This window comes from Exophiala oligosperma, assembly GCF_000835515.1.
Source record: "Exophiala oligosperma strain CBS 72588 unplaced genomic scaffold supercont1.11, whole genome shotgun sequence".
Taxonomy (NCBI): Eukaryota; Fungi; Ascomycota; class Eurotiomycetes; order Chaetothyriales; family Herpotrichiellaceae; genus Exophiala; species Exophiala oligosperma.
The window spans coordinates 518686-533151 of NW_015622828.1; the positions used below are offsets into that span (position 1 = coordinate 518686).

The following is a 14466-nucleotide window of genomic DNA, read 5'->3' on the forward strand; positions in this document are numbered from 1 at the left end:
TGCTCTCGCTCATGGTGTCGCTCATGGTTTTGCTGCAAAGGGAGAAGTGTTTGTACTGGTGTGTTGCTTGGGGGTTGTCGCTCGAGGCAGTGGTGCTTGAGGGAGTGTTGCTTGAGGGTAGTCAACAAAGAGTCACTTGGGCGCGCCTTCACCAAGAGGAAATCGATGCAGTGACAAACTTTCGACAGCTGTGGGACTTTGCCTCGTCTATATACCCAAGGACCTACCAGAGAATTGATCAACCCTGTTCATCGTTTGGGATTTACGGGTCCCCCATGGATCACAGCGCCACATAGGATGAAGCACAAGGCAAAATCTGGCACCGGTCGACCACGCGATACCATGCTGATACCTTCGGCATTGGCCGGTCGGGTGGTGGATAGACCAAGACCATGTTTGTTGACAACGATGTAAAAAGCAAGATGGAGGCGCAGCGAGTCAGAACAGGAGGAAAAAATTGTTAGGACTCCGTACGGGTGACCTGAACAGGGATTCGCCAAGGCAAGCTCTGCAATGAAACTCTGGTTAGTGATTTTCATTCGTCCCAAACGTGGCATGATCCTTGAAGTGCAGCCTGTGATGCTTGTCAAAGGGAAAAATTTGGTAACGGGATGGAAAAAAAAATTCGAAGTGGTCCAGACTCCACATAAGGCTGGAATGTAACCCGATATCTATTGGTTGTTCCAGGCTCAGGGCACAAACCACGTCGATATTCATGCGGGGGGTGGCAATCAGGCTATGACGCCGTGGCAGTCGGTGAAAAAGGGCAAAGGCCCATCGGAGCATGTGTAGCATGGGGGGCCAGGACGCTGGTGCGCGATCCGTCTGCCGTTTGCCGTTCGCAAATCTGCCCAAGGAAGAACAGGACTTCCTAGGATTCAGCCTTGCCTATCGATCGTGCCATTTACCCGAGCAAAAAGAACGGTACCTCTAGAAAGGGTGACAGGATCGGAGCTTTGGTGACAGGAGAAGCCCTCTCGATGTCGGTAATCGCTCTTTGACTTGAACAATCAACAAACCTAGACCGGCAAGGATTCTACGTTTCAGCTTGTTATTGTAAAGAACCATACCCACCACTCTTCGGATAAGCGGACGAGATGACAGGGTCGTAGGTACAATTTTGGTGGAATTGGATCCAGGGGATGTTGTACAGCCTGTCAGCAATAAAAGTTCCATCAACCCATAGGAAATCATTGATCAAGTACTCCGTAGCAGCAAAGCAAATGGAGACAGAAAGATGGATTTGTCGGTGGCTAGGAAAACTTCTCCCACCCCGTTAAATTTTGTCATTTAAGTGCGAGGCTGAAAAAATTACGGGCAACTTGACCGAGAGAGGAAGATCGAGAGAGGAAGCCTGAGAGAGGAAGCCTGTCGATATAGTCCACCACCGCTAAATGTCTCATAAGAGTTATTACAAGTACATGAACAAGGAACGCTGCACCAAGCAGAGATCATCAATCACAGTGGTGGCATCGTGCATTGATCATGAATCACTACGTACATCAACAAGTCTAAGCAAGGTCTCGACCTACTGCTGAGCCTCATTCCACCGTAACCGTCACATGGTGTACGTGATTTCTTCTTCCGGCCAACGGCTGAGCGACATTATTGTCATCTGTGGCCCTTGCGATCAATCGATATCTCCCCGGAACATCCACGCTGACATCGCCCCTCCAAAGCTGCCATTCGAACTGTTTTCTGGGCGTCACATTCGCAGGAGTCCAGCTCTTACCATCGTCGAGACTCAGATCGACTCGGATGATCTCCTGACCACCCCATGCACGGCCCCAGGCCTCGATCTTTTGTTGCGCCGACAAGGTCTCTTCCGGCTTGGGTCTGACTATCATCGAGTTGGGCTCGACCATCCACACCGGCCTCATTCTGTGCCCAGTCTCGTCAGTGGGATCAACCTCATTGTAGAATTTCGTGGTAAAGGGACCCGAAGCACGACCATCTCGCAGAGAAAGTCTGCAAAGCCACTTTGTAGAATTGGTGCCGAACCATCCAGGCACCACTAGCCTTACAGGACCTCCGCGGTTCTTGGTCAGTGGTGCTCCGTTCATCTCGAATGCGACCAACACCTCGAGAGCAGACGCCTTTTCCAACGTGAGGTCCTTCTCGTACTTGTCAGCAGCGACGTTCGCAAACGAGCCGTGATCCAAGCCTTGGGACCAAACGTGAGTGACTGCGGGTCTAGGTCGGGCGATACGCAGTAGTTCTGCCAGACGGACGCCTGTCCATTGAACATTGCCGATCCTCCATAATGCGGTGGTAGGCGGTGCCACTGGACTCCCATAACACTCGTGGAAAGATGTGATGGTCGTCCTGGGCATTGCTTTCAACTGTGCTAGATTCACGAAAAACGCGCGTTCTACCTGTCCGTCCACCACGAGTTTCCAATTGTCTTCATCGACGACCGCCGCACCCATGTGGATTGTCTGAAAAAGATGTTCTTCATCCGTCACGTCACCGCCGAGCTCATGAGGCTTGGGCGGTTGTCGGATATAAAATCCAGCAGGGTCAATAGCTTTCAGCGCGTCTCTCTCCGAGCCACCGCTCTCTCCTTCTTCTACTGTCCAGGTCACATGTTGGGAGTAGGCCTCGTTATCTTTGCCCGTCATGATAGACCGCAGTCAGTCATCGACGCTCACATGTCGTTATCTTTCGGTCGTTGTTATTATTGCCGCCTTTCAAAGATGATGCGGAGGCGAACTCATAAGCCGAAGGCCTTTGTCATACTCGTACGTACGAGGTAATGCGAGTCAGCCACAGAAGGTCGTCGGAGCCGCAATGACCGAGGAACGGATTAACTTGTCACCGGGTGACTCCTTCCCGCTATATATGTAGGGTATGTAAATACTGTAGTTTGCACTCCGGACTTCCTTTCAACAACCTCAAGTCCATCGATAATATACATGAACTTTTCGGCGACTTTTAGAAAGAAACCTTTTGGGTATCTGCCAGCTTGGTCCGAACGTAACATGAAGTAACGAAACATGGTTACAAAAATGCCACGTCCACAACTCACCCTGTACTTCGACCTTCACAGCCCTTACACATACCTCGCCTTCTACTTAATCCATGTAAGCAATTGTGTACAGCGTACCAATATCCCATCCCGTCTTTGCTCTCCTCATTCGGTCGATTAATTGATCAACGAACATCCACCACCCATTGACACTGACAATTCCGGCCAGACCTCTCCAGTCTTCGAACAATGCGACATCACATACATTCCCGTCTTACTCGTGGCGTTCATCAAGGCAGTGGGCCTTCAACCACCATGGAGTAGTCCCAGTACGTTTCATGTCTCCCTGTCTGTCTGTCTGTCTCTGCATACGTAACCTGCGGAGAACACCTGCCCTTCAAACCACCATACTGTGGTTCACCTGCCCCCGGCTCAAAACTAAATACCACACACAGACAAACCATCATACATGTCAACGGACATCGCTCGGTGGGCTCGCGACTACAACATCCCGTGGATGCCAGGGTGGCCGGCGAACTATCCATTCAAATCGACCACCTTGAAGGCTGAAAGACTGTTGACGGCGTGTTCGCTGGAATGTCCGAAGCAGTATCCCGACATAATTGCGGCCCTCTATCACGCTTTCTGGGTGGAGAAAAAGGCCGTGCAGCTGCCCGAAGTATACGAGCCGATCGCGGTAGAATTTTTGGGCGAGGAATCGGCGAAGAAGGTCATTAACAGGGTGTGTATTAGTTTTCTTTTTTTTTCTTTTCTTTTCCACCAAACATTCAAGTCAATGGAGAAAACTTGAAACACAATACTGTATCCCGCACCAAAAACTAACAAGACAATGAATTCCATCAGAGCTCTACGGAAGAAATCAAAAACCTACTTAAATCCAATACAAATGATTGCATAGCTAGTGGCTCCCCGGGTGTTCCATGGCTCAAGGCTGTTAATACACAAGGTGAAGAAGAGTTCTACTGGGGCTTTGACCATCTCGGACAAGTGGCTCGACATTTGGGCCTGGATAAATTGAAAGGCCCCCATCTATAAACATAAATTAACCAGTTTCGAATCATTTGTGATCTTCTGCATCGCCACGACAAAAGTCCGATTTTACATCATCCATACACAAACAAAAAAGAATTCACAACTTTGATGTTGCGGCGCCCTTTGCAGCACGATCCCTGAGTTGTCTTCGAAGCATTTTGCCAGACTAAATAAATAACCGCATCAATTTGCCAGTCCAAGAGCAAACTTTGTTTCCCTTGGGGCCTTACCGGATTCTTGGGGATGGCGTCAATAAACACAACACCACCAGTGAGGTGTTTGATCTTCGACACGCGCGTATTGACGTACTTGATCACATCCTCAGCCGTCGTCGTAGCGTTTGGAGTCAACACCACATAAGCACGAGGGTCCTCGTCATCAGTCGGCCTATTTTGATGTGGTCAGAATGTCTCTTTTGTCAAACGGCTTCCTGTCACTGTACGTTTTGATTCCAATCACGGCTGCATCCACGATCTGAGGGTGTTCGAGCAATAACGCTTCCAACTCGGCGGGCGCGACTTGTGCTCCACGAACCTTGATCAATTCCTGTCGGTTGTATGGGGTCAGCAAACCTTGCCCAAAAACTTCTGCAAGTGGGCACGGAAACTGTATGAAGCATCTTACCTTCTTGCGGTCAATCATGTACCATTTACCAGCCTCATCCTTGTATGCAATATCGCCCGTCTTCAACCACCCGTCCGGCGTGATTGTGTCCTTGGTGGCCTGGACATTACGCCAATACCCTTTCAGCATGTTGGGGGAGCGGATCCAGAATTCGCCCGGGTCCCCAGGGCCGGTGACCTCTCGGCCATCTTCATCGACGAGCATAGCTTCACAGCCCGGTATGAGTTCACCGATGGAGATTGACGAGGTACCCTGGTGGTCCCTCTCATCCCAGCACAACGTGATAGCTGGTGTCCTGCTTGCGCGCATTAGCGATGGTCTCGATCAGTCGTAATGCCCAAACCAGCACAACAAAGGGATGCTTCTAAGCTTACTCGGACATGCCCCATGCTTGCCGCACCTTCAATCTGCCCCCGAAAAGCTCTTCAAATTGCTTCGTCACTTCCATGCCGATAGGAGCGGCACCAGCTATAACCCTCTGTACACTACTGACATCACATGTTCCATCACGGACGGAGGGGTGTTTCGCCATGGCCACCAAGATCGGAGGAACGAGGAGCAAGTCTGTGATCTTGAATCGTTGAATGTGGTCCAACATATCTGGCAGGTTGTAGCGCTCCATCAACACCGTCCGAATGCCCCATTTAGGTGCGGTGAAAGTGTAATAATGCAGACCGAGAACGTGATACATGGGAACAACGCACAGATTTCGTCTTGCAGACTTGTCGCCCTTTGAAAATTGCATCTGCTTGAGCTGAAGCACGTTCGCGATAACGCCACGGTGCGTGAGCTCGACGCCTTTTGGGAGACCCGTCGTGCCCGAGGAATAAACTAGAAGTGCGGTGCGCGAGGCAGAGTCTGAAACTGTTGGATCTCTCCAGGTAAAGGCCTTGCCCGCTTCTGGCTCGGCGATGAGCGTGATCCAATGCTGGTGTTTTGTATTCGGACTCTGTAGGTGTGCTGTGTGGTCCATCGGAGGGTCAGTGAAGAGGAAGACCCTGCTTTTGTCCATGCCAATCATGTCTGCAGCTTGGACTGCGCGATCAATGCAGTTATCGGCGGCAAGGATAATCCGTGGGTCGGCGTCTTTCAGTTGGTGCGCAAGTTCGCGAGGAGTATATGCCGGATTGGCGCTGTTGTATATGGCACCGGCCATGGCCGATCCCATGACGACAATTGGATTGAAGATGCCATTGCCGGAGAACAGCATGACGCGATCTCCTTCTTCCAGTCCCGAGAGCTGCAGACCAGAGGCAAACCGCTTCGCCCATTCTCGATAAGCATGAAGAGTAAGGTACTGTTCACTCGGACGTTTGGCATTGACGAAGATTTTTTCGTTGTCATCAAGGCTGGCATCGGCAGAGCCGAACATGAAGGAAGGTATGGTTATTTCTGGGATGGACAATCTCCATCTTGAGGCGTGTGGCATGATGATTGAGAGGGACAGTAACGATGTATCGTCGCTGTCTACGAAGTTTTGGCTTGATGGAGTTCGTCCTGTTCGCTTCGCCGAACTCGAGAAGCGTTATATATCCTCTGCAGAACGGCTCTCAGCGTACCTGCTCAGGTGAGCAATCGTTCCAATGTAAATTGCAATAGGATGACTAACAACACAAGGAGTATTGTGATGTAGGAGTTCAGCCTCGGAGCCTGAGTCTGCTAAGTCAGCACCTCGGCCTCCGGATCCGCAGGTGTCTCTTTTTTTGGACATGAAATAAGCACCAAAAATTCCAGACAAGAGATACATTTCTGGAGATACATTTCTGAAGCAAACATCATCAGACACGCCTTTCACAGAGAGCTGTCAGCGTCAATGATGATGATATGTCACTGCTGGTGTCACGGATATAATGTTGTCAACGTTGAGTGGGTACAGTTAACCTTCTGTCTGAGACGGAGAAGGATCCTGGCCCTCTGCTTCGCATGTCTATATCCCTCTCATCAGATGACATCCAGAGATTCTTCATGAGACCAACAGTCCATCAGGATGTCACCGTATTGTTGCATAAGCTGCTGTAGCGCTGGTCTCGCTGTATATGAGCCAGAGATTGTTGTCCCCATGGCGAGAAGACAAGTCAAAATTGGCTTGACATCATCCATCCACAGGTCAGTAGAATCCAGACTCGTCGATAGATTGCAGGTACTCGTATCTCCGCATCCTGATGGAATATTTAGATCGATGGTATGTTCTACGGCTTTAACGAGGGACAAGACAACCAGGCTTGTATTGGCGTGATGGCAGATGAATTGTAGTCGTGCTTGTGTGCTATTCAGCAGTTTAAATTGCCCCGTGGATGAGACGTCGACAATGCGGCGTGCTGTAGCGGCGGCAGAGTGCACTGCTGAGCTTTGAAAAAATTGAGCTCGTTCCAATATTTGGCATTTTTCGTCGGCAAGAAGAAGGGCCGTAGCAAAATGCAACTGCTCAACTAGTTGGAAGCGTGCAAGGTTCCAGAATAAAAGTAGAAATGCTGCAGGGCCATCAGATCGATCTTCTGATACGAGCAGAGTTGGAAACCTACCTGATGACAGTTTGGACTTTTCCGAGAGTACATAGAAAGAGATGATGCACTGCTCAAGCCATGACCCGTACAAGGACGTATACGCCTCCATCGTAGCTATGGATTCATAAACTCGGTCTCGCAGATTGATCACATCGAACCTTGTTTCTGATGCAGAAGTGGCCTCTCTGAGTCTGACAACTTGTCTAAAGAGATGGAAAAGATCACCAGCAGCGTTCTGACAGCTTGATGGTACCCCGGTATCAAAAGTATTGAAATGACCCCATGCAGTCTCAGTGGTTACTGCTGCTGGCGGTGACTGTAAACCTGGTACGTCGCATCAGTATAAGCTGGTCGGAGGCGTTGGATGGATATCAAGTACCTTTTAATGGCAAAGGCGCATCATCAAGGATGAATGTCCGCGGGTTCAATACCGAAGCAATTGTATCTCGCAGATATGCATACCAGCCAAAGATGCCGAAGGACGATTGGAAGAGGAATTTGTATATCGACATATTGTCGAGATGAGAGCAGTAGCTGTCTATCAGCTCACGTAACTCCAGCATTTGCCTGAGCGCATCATCAAGGATATCAAGAGCGTCAACATGGACACGCCCGTCCACTTGTGCCTCCGATGGCATGGTAGTCATCATGAAGAGGAAGACCGCATACAAGCGGAGGAAAGAGCGGCACTGTTGCGGCTCAGCCAGAAATGCATAAGCGTTTAGCCAGGCAGTAATAAACATGGGAGTGTTTGTACTGGTAGAAGCTTCCAAGGATGTGTCTAAGCTAGATACATGACCAGCTGTCTCGAAAGGATTAGGTTGATGGTCTCTTGATTCTTTGTCCTGGCGACAAGGGCCGAATTGAAGAGCAAATGCCTGCAAGACTGCCGTCAAGGTGCGCTCGTTCTGTTTCCGCGCCTTTGCGTCTATTATATTCCCATACAAGGAACCAAAGTTATCAAGAAATCTAGCAATGCCGATCATAGTAACCTTGTTGATCTGGCTCGACAAAATCTCGAGTGAGAGTTTGCTTTGAATCCGAGGGTTCATAGAGCTGCTCGGAGTCTTTTGTTTCCATGCAGCTGTATAGGTTGTGGCCAAGGTCTTTGTCGACTCCTGCTCCGATATTGCGGGCTCAGGGCAATCGGCATCAAACGAATACCGATAAGATCCTGCGAAAAGATTGCAGTTGTAGTCCAGGTATCTGATGGCAATTCCAGACATCATGCATTCATATATCTCGCCCAAGCTCTGGTTGAGCAACAGTAGTTCAACACTCGAATTGAGGAGGCGAATTGGAGATCCTCGCCATGAGCCTATCAAGTTCCTGCCCCTGGCTGCAACGGCCTTTTCGTCGCGGCGATCAGTTGCTTCTGTTGCTACCACAACAGTATCACAAGATTCCGTCGGCCGACGTGAATTTTCAGTATTCTGGTTATTAGGCATAACCTTGGCCCATTCCGAGGCAAGATTCTCCAAAAACATGTCACCAGCTGGGGTGCCTAATCCTAACAGTTGTTGCCACAAGGAGGCATTTGAGACAGGATTTGGAATGTCAGGATATGTCGAAGAGGGAAAAGGCGACTCTTCCACATCATCAAGGAGTGAACCGTTACCCGCCGATTCTGCGGCATTCGGTGCTGGAGTACACGGAGTTTTCTGTCTCTTCTGTGGTTTCCGAGAAGTGACAAAGTCAAAGGTACAATTGTGGCCAAGGCGCAGACAGTTCAAACAAGTACGAACAGCATCAGATGAGACATCCCCAGGCATACCGCATCGTCGCTTTGACCGGCGACACTGATCGCATGAAGAGTTCTGCTTTCGAAGCTTGGTTGTGGACTGCATGTTGCGAGATATGAAAGCTTAGTAGATCAAGTTTGCTTGTAGTACTTCGTGTGAAATGTCAGCGTCTTATTTCTGAGGCACTTTGACAGAAGTGCATCTCTCTCGCCTAGACAGTGCATCTTTGAGTCACCAACCAACAGTAGAACACTAGAAGAAAGTACACCTTCGGGAAGATTTGCAACGTCGTAAATGCCCTCGCTGTTTGCCTGAAGCTGATATGCGTGGTCGTCAGTCAGACTTTTGGCATGTAAGCCACAAGAGCCTTGCAATGGCAGATCCCTGATTAGCGGCAGACAAGGATGGTGGGGATCCAAGGGTTTCAGCAGGACATCGGCACCGAGGCTCATCAAGCTGACGACAATTTTTCGGTGGAAGCGTCAGCTTGTCGTCGGCTCCCGAACCATACACGTATTGAAATAGTTGCCTTCTTTCCATGGTGCCATGTCCAGCTTCAATCGGCTGGCCTCATGGAAGCCATGATTCTCATACAGTTTCAAGGCGCCGGGAGATGCTTCTACATACGTAGCAAGGCCCCGATCATCAGCTCTCTCCAGGCCCCAAGTGATTAGTAAGGACCCTGCTCCTTGCCTCTGGAATCGAGGACTTGTACCCAGTGCAGCTAGGACTATTGCAGTATTTATGTCAGGCACTAAGCGCGGTGAAATACAAATGTTTGAGGAAGGAGAGGTGTTTGGGCAGCGAACTCAGACACCTATAAAGACTCACAAGCATAGGCCCTTTGAGGTCCAATCGTCGCCGCCACGACTTCGTGTCGCTTTCTAGTGCTTTCACGGATCAATCTATTTCCAAGCTCTTGATTTGCGTCGATAGGAAGTGGGATGTTTTCGACCAGCATCTCCAGGTCGATCTCTTCTTGCGATCTGGGCGGATAGAAATGCCACACAGCATAGCTGACGATTTCACCTGACATTGCCTCCTTGACTATCATGATGAAGCACGTGGGATCATTTTCCATATCGTTTTCGTATGAATGCACCAAGTGTGTAATGGAAGACAGGGAGGCGCCCTTGGGGAAAATGACTGGAAAGCCTTGATCGTCGGCACAGGCTTTAAACTGGAGTCGAACGATAGACTCCAGGTCTGAAGGAGATGCAGGGAGTAGCACAAAGGCAGGCATGTTGATCACTTGAACAACCCAGTCCTGTTTCTACTGTGCTTCCTGTACCCATTCAGCTCGGAGTGGTTGGAGTGAGGCTTTATGAATTAGCACACTTTCCAGCCAGCAATGTTTCTCACTAGCTCAGCTAGGCACAAAGCATACACAGTAGATAGTCAGTGTTGAAGAGCGGTTGGCAGTGACTTGATAACGTTTTCGTTCCAATTTCTACTCGGAGTGGAAGCGAAAGTGGTTGCTGGACGGACACGATACGAAGACGACAACGTAGATCTGCGGAAGAAATGAAGGAATCCACTAGGCAGGCAGGGAGCCGAAAGAAGAACAGGGGAGCCCTGGCCAGAATCACCAAACGGGCACGCGTTTAGGCGGGAGTGGCCTCTAGTCCCTTAGCTACTATTGTACTAGGTAGGAGAACCTCCTCGTGCCTGGAAGCTCCCCTAAGAACTTGGTGGCGGGGCCTTCGGTAGCCCCAACCAAGGCCTCCGGAGTGACCGTTCTAGCCACTGAGGTGGCCTGTTCAGCATCCCCCGTCATTCTCTCTGTCCTCTCGACTCCAACATCAGGCCTAAAAAGGCCACAATCTCGCGATCTCCAAGCGGCTGGGAAGCGTGAAACAAATACTCCGTACGAGTGCTCACGCATCTTGCTTCATACCGCATGGTCCAAGTTCCCGGGGCATCGTCTTTTTTTTTGCTTGGGCTTCAGCTTGGACTAATGTGGCTGGACTGACGACTCCGTATCGATTTCTCTGGGTCGCTAGCTAGGCGTCTTGGTGGACCAATTCTTCCTGTTATTCTTCTGTTCTTCTTCGGGCCATTTGCGCAACTGCGACATCCGTGTCCATTGTCATACGATACACTGTTGTTATTTCTCATCGTTCAGCCAAAAGCCCGAACACAAGCACCCCGAGTGCGCGACCTGGTCCGCTTCACAGCTCGAACATCGGAGAAGCCATTGAGGGGGCGAGATCCCTGACCGATTTGTTCTTCTCGGTTCCCGATCGCAACCTGTCAATTGCTGTCAAATCTTGACATATGCACTGTCGCAACTTTCTAGAACCGCCAAAGACGCAGTCATGGCCCACGCACATGCACACCCGATCCCCCATGACCTCTTCACTCAAGAGACCCCTCCGTCACCAGCCCTGACAAACCCGGATATGATCCTTCCATATCGACCTCTCGAAAATCCAAGCCCAATACCACTGGCTTCCTCCCCTATACTACTGGCATCACCTTCCCCTGCGCGACCCGATTCCGCTGTGTCGTTGACTTCACCTGACTACGAGGTGCCCATGGAATTAGGAGTTGCGACAACGGTCCGAATGCCGCCACGCATGGTGGCCCCAATCGACACAAACTACTATGGCTACGAACACGGTGCGCCGCTCAGTGATATCGGGGAAGAGGAGACCCCGATATCAAGGAAGAGTCGAGCAACGGATTATTTTGCACATTCGGACCCGCCGTCACCTACACCTGGTGGTGCAAACATGCGACAGTCGCGAAGACTCAGTACGCAATCTTCATCGAGTACGGGGTCGGATCTGGGGGACTGGGAGAACTTTGATACGTCCAAGATTATGAATGAACGACTTGCTGCCGATGTCGCCAAAGTGCCGGACGACAAGGTGGACGGGAGTGATAGTAAAAGGAATAGTATGGTTGGGATGGGTGCTGAGGACGAAATGGCGCTGCTCAATGAACGGGCAGAAAAGATCTTAGCACAAGCAAGGAAAAGATTAACTACCATGGAAGACAACTTGAGTAAAGCGCGACACAGCGTCCTTCTATCTTCGCGCTCTTCACCGAACATGAACGCTGAGCTGCATCAACCCGCTGGAGGACTCTACCGCTCCATCTCCTTGGCTGGCGCCAGTTCACGCAAGCCCCGGATGTTGACTCAGGTCACACGGTCCAATTCGACGCATTCCAGAGGTGGCAGCGATACAGCACTCAATGGTGGCTTGAAGCGTTTATCGATGATTGCAGAGTCAAGGTCTGCAAGTGCTCTGGAATATGGTCTTCGACAGGAATCGCCGCAACAGTTCGAGTCCTCACCCAGGCCTCGAGCCGAAGGAGCATCGCCTACTAGCAATCACAGTCATGACTCGCCTCTGAGGGCTCTCAAGGAGGAGGACGAAGGCACGCCCAGCACGATCAAAACTTCTCCTGAATCGTCAGGACCTCGAGGGCTTGGAATCAATACTCTTGCCTCCATATCCAGAGAAGATGTTTCTGTCCTTCCTAGCAGTCCAAGCACCACAATCGCTCGGTCACCTTCACAGATGTCGAGCCGTTCCACAAAAGAGATTCGGGAGCAAATGTCGGATTTGCGAAGCAGGATCTCCGATCTGAGGGAGAAAGCGCAAGCCGACAGCCTCAGAAGGAGAAGCATGCAGAGCGTTCGCACACCCAGTCCGTTCACAAATGCCAAGTCGCCGGAACAATGGTACACCAGTGCGCCAGAATATAGAGAAGCAGGCAGTCCACTCAATACAAATGCAGGACTGGGCTGGAGCCCCTCTCAGCACAAAAGCCCAGTCGAAATCCAAGTCACTCCCGTGACGCCTCAGGAGCAAAAGTTCCTTCATGTGGATCAACCAGCCACAAATGAATCCAAGCTCAATAGTGTCGCCAAAACCGATAAAAATACCCCGAGCTTACACAAGTCCGTCAACGTCCTGCCTCCTCCTGGCAATGAGGCTGGGTCAGTTGTTCAAGAATCTTGCTATGAGGATGCAGCCCAAGCTTTGGACGAGGAAGAACCAGTTGCTGCTTCAGAAGAAGAACAAATCTATCTTAATGAAGTCCTCCAGGAGAGTCTGGAGGAGGTGGAGCCAGATGTTCCTGATCTGCCAGAACACCTTCTGGCAACTGAACAAGCAGCAGGAAGACACGAAGACAGATACGATGCCTTCGATTATGAGAACATGTTTCTCCACAGCGCTCTAGGCAATTACACCGGAACGGGAACGCGAAGTGAGACTCCGAGTGAAAGCGATACTAGCAGCTTGATGACAACTCGAGCAGAGCAAAATACGCCAACCGCCGAAGATGATGACGAAGAGCCGACAGACTCTGAATCAGTTGATGGAGAAAGGTCGGGTACCCCAACCCCAGTGGCGGACAAGTTCTCGCAACAACTATCGCAGGCGCCACCTATGGCACATATGCGGACGCCCTTAAAGCCCTGGATGAAGAACGTTCGAAGTAATAGCATGGATTCTGTGTCCACTGTGGCAACTTTCGCTACCGCGACAGAAGGTGATGGGCATGAAGAAACTCAAAGTGAGGATGGTCTACCAACTGAGATCTTAACCTGGGGACAAGGCATTGATGTATCCCAGCGCCCAAAGAGCTCGGGGGCTAAAACGATTCCACCAGTTTGGCAGGCACCTCCCGTGACTGGCCCAGCTTTGCGGCCAGGAACCATGTCGCCGCAGAAGGCTCGTCAGCAGGCTACAGTGGTCACTAATGGGATCCCGACACCACCTACCCAATCACCGAATATGGTGTCCACTGTGTCGCCATCGTCTGTCGAACGCCAGCCTCCACCACCGAGCGCCGTACTAATTGACCACCCTGCGAACACAGAAATTCTCATGGAGAGCCTCGTTAAACTTGCAGATCCCGAGTTCACCATAGCCAATGGGCAAAAGTCGATGACATTTACAGACGTTGACAAAGATCTTGTTCTGGATCTCCTGCGAGCGGTTGGAGGCCTCTGCAATCAAATCTTGAAAGCTGAAGAGCAGCATGAAACACACGCCGCCAAAGTTCTCAGAAGAAGACTAGATGCGTCAAGAAGACTCCTGGAGGGTCAGTCAAATGACTAGGAATGGCGTCTAAATGAGTCGTCCAACGCCCATGACTTGAGAGGTGTATGAGTGTCAACGAAGTAAAGTCATGGTGGTTTTTGATTAATGAATTTGGAGATGACTAAATCTCTGATTAGAAGTGTTTGGCACCGAGCAGTGCACATTCACGTATATTTTTCTTGGAGGACTTTTGGTGACTGTGATGGCTTTTCTAGCGTATACCCAATATTCCCTATGATTCTGGAATCTACAGTAATATAATGACTATTATCCCTTGATGTGATGCACTTTTTAACGTCTTCTGAGTTGAATTTGGTGGTGGCCTCGGGATTGATGACTTATTACTGATAGTTCGTGTCCCTGGGATCTTATGCCTCCAAGAGGTTGTGAAACCAGCGGCGACGCGTGTGTTTCTCTTGGTATTCCCATAGCTGCTCCATTATTAGAGGCACATGGTAGAGAGCACAGAGGACGGGTTACGGAGGAACATCAGAAGCACGCCAAGGGCCATT

The 14466-nt window shown here is 50.3% G+C and overlaps 6 protein-coding genes across 7 annotated transcripts; 2 read left to right on the forward strand and 4 right to left on the reverse strand.

Annotated features, from left to right (window-relative positions):
* Window positions 1–1541: 1541 nt before the first annotated feature.
* On the reverse strand, window positions 1542–2621 carry PV06_09891 (uncharacterized protein; the record flags this gene model as incomplete). The annotated part of the gene is made up of 1 exon (XM_016411374.1): window positions 1542–2621. One exon carries the CDS (start codon window positions 2619–2621, stop codon window positions 1542–1544), a length of 1080 nt encoding a protein of 359 aa, XP_016258128.1.
* Window positions 2622–2975: 354 nt separating this feature from the next.
* PV06_09892 lies at window positions 2976–4024 on the forward strand (the record flags this gene model as incomplete). 2 transcript variants are annotated; one of them, XM_016411375.1, is made up of 4 exons in its annotated part: window positions 2976–3083; window positions 3198–3297; window positions 3424–3710; window positions 3833–4024. In XM_016411375.1, the coding sequence occupies exons 1-4, from the start codon at window positions 2997–2999 to the stop codon at window positions 4022–4024; spliced, it is 666 nt and encodes a 221-aa protein (XP_016258129.1). In that variant the 5' UTR covers window positions 2976–2996. The 2 variants fall into 2 exon arrangements, with proteins under 2 accessions (XP_016258129.1, XP_016258130.1); XM_016411376.1 differs by lacking the exons at window positions 2976–3083; window positions 3198–3297 and having other exon boundaries at window positions 3374–3710.
* A 94-nt stretch (window positions 4025–4118) lies between these two features.
* Window positions 4119–6272, reverse strand: PV06_09893 (uncharacterized protein; the record flags this gene model as incomplete). The annotated part of the gene is made up of 5 exons (XM_016411377.1): window positions 5020–6272; window positions 4646–4940; window positions 4464–4567; window positions 4252–4408; window positions 4119–4187 (listed from the first exon to the last, which is right to left on the reverse strand). The coding sequence occupies exons 1-5, from the start codon at window positions 6072–6074 to the stop codon at window positions 4119–4121; spliced, it is 1680 nt and encodes a 559-aa protein (XP_016258131.1). The 5' UTR covers window positions 6075–6272.
* Window positions 6261–8996, reverse strand: PV06_09894 (uncharacterized protein; the record flags this gene model as incomplete). Its single annotated transcript, XM_016411378.1, has 3 exons — window positions 6261–7116; window positions 7168–7473; window positions 7529–8996. The coding sequence occupies 3 exons, from the start codon at window positions 8994–8996 to the stop codon at window positions 6587–6589; spliced, it is 2304 nt and encodes a 767-aa protein (XP_016258132.1). The 3' UTR covers window positions 6261–6586.
* Window positions 8997–9373: 377 nt separating this feature from the next.
* PV06_09895 (uncharacterized protein) lies at window positions 9374–10393 on the reverse strand (the record flags this gene model as incomplete). Its single annotated transcript, XM_016411379.1, has 2 exons — window positions 9723–10393; window positions 9374–9621 (listed from the first exon to the last, which is right to left on the reverse strand). The coding sequence occupies exons 1-2, from the start codon at window positions 10132–10134 to the stop codon at window positions 9374–9376; spliced, it is 660 nt and encodes a 219-aa protein (XP_016258133.1). The 5' UTR covers window positions 10135–10393.
* A 600-nt stretch (window positions 10394–10993) lies between these two features.
* Window positions 10994–14202, forward strand: PV06_09896 (uncharacterized protein). The gene has a single exon (XM_016411380.1). It carries the CDS (start codon window positions 11210–11212, stop codon window positions 13970–13972), a length of 2763 nt encoding a protein of 920 aa, XP_016258134.1. The 5' UTR covers window positions 10994–11209; the 3' UTR covers window positions 13973–14202.
* Window positions 14203–14466: the final 264 nt, after the last annotated feature.

Bases quoted from the DNA above. Each gene is read 5' to 3' on its own strand.
- PV06_09896 (XM_016411380.1), top strand. From the start codon at position 11,210: ATGGCCCACGCACATGCACACCCGATCCCCCATGACCTCTTCACTCAA.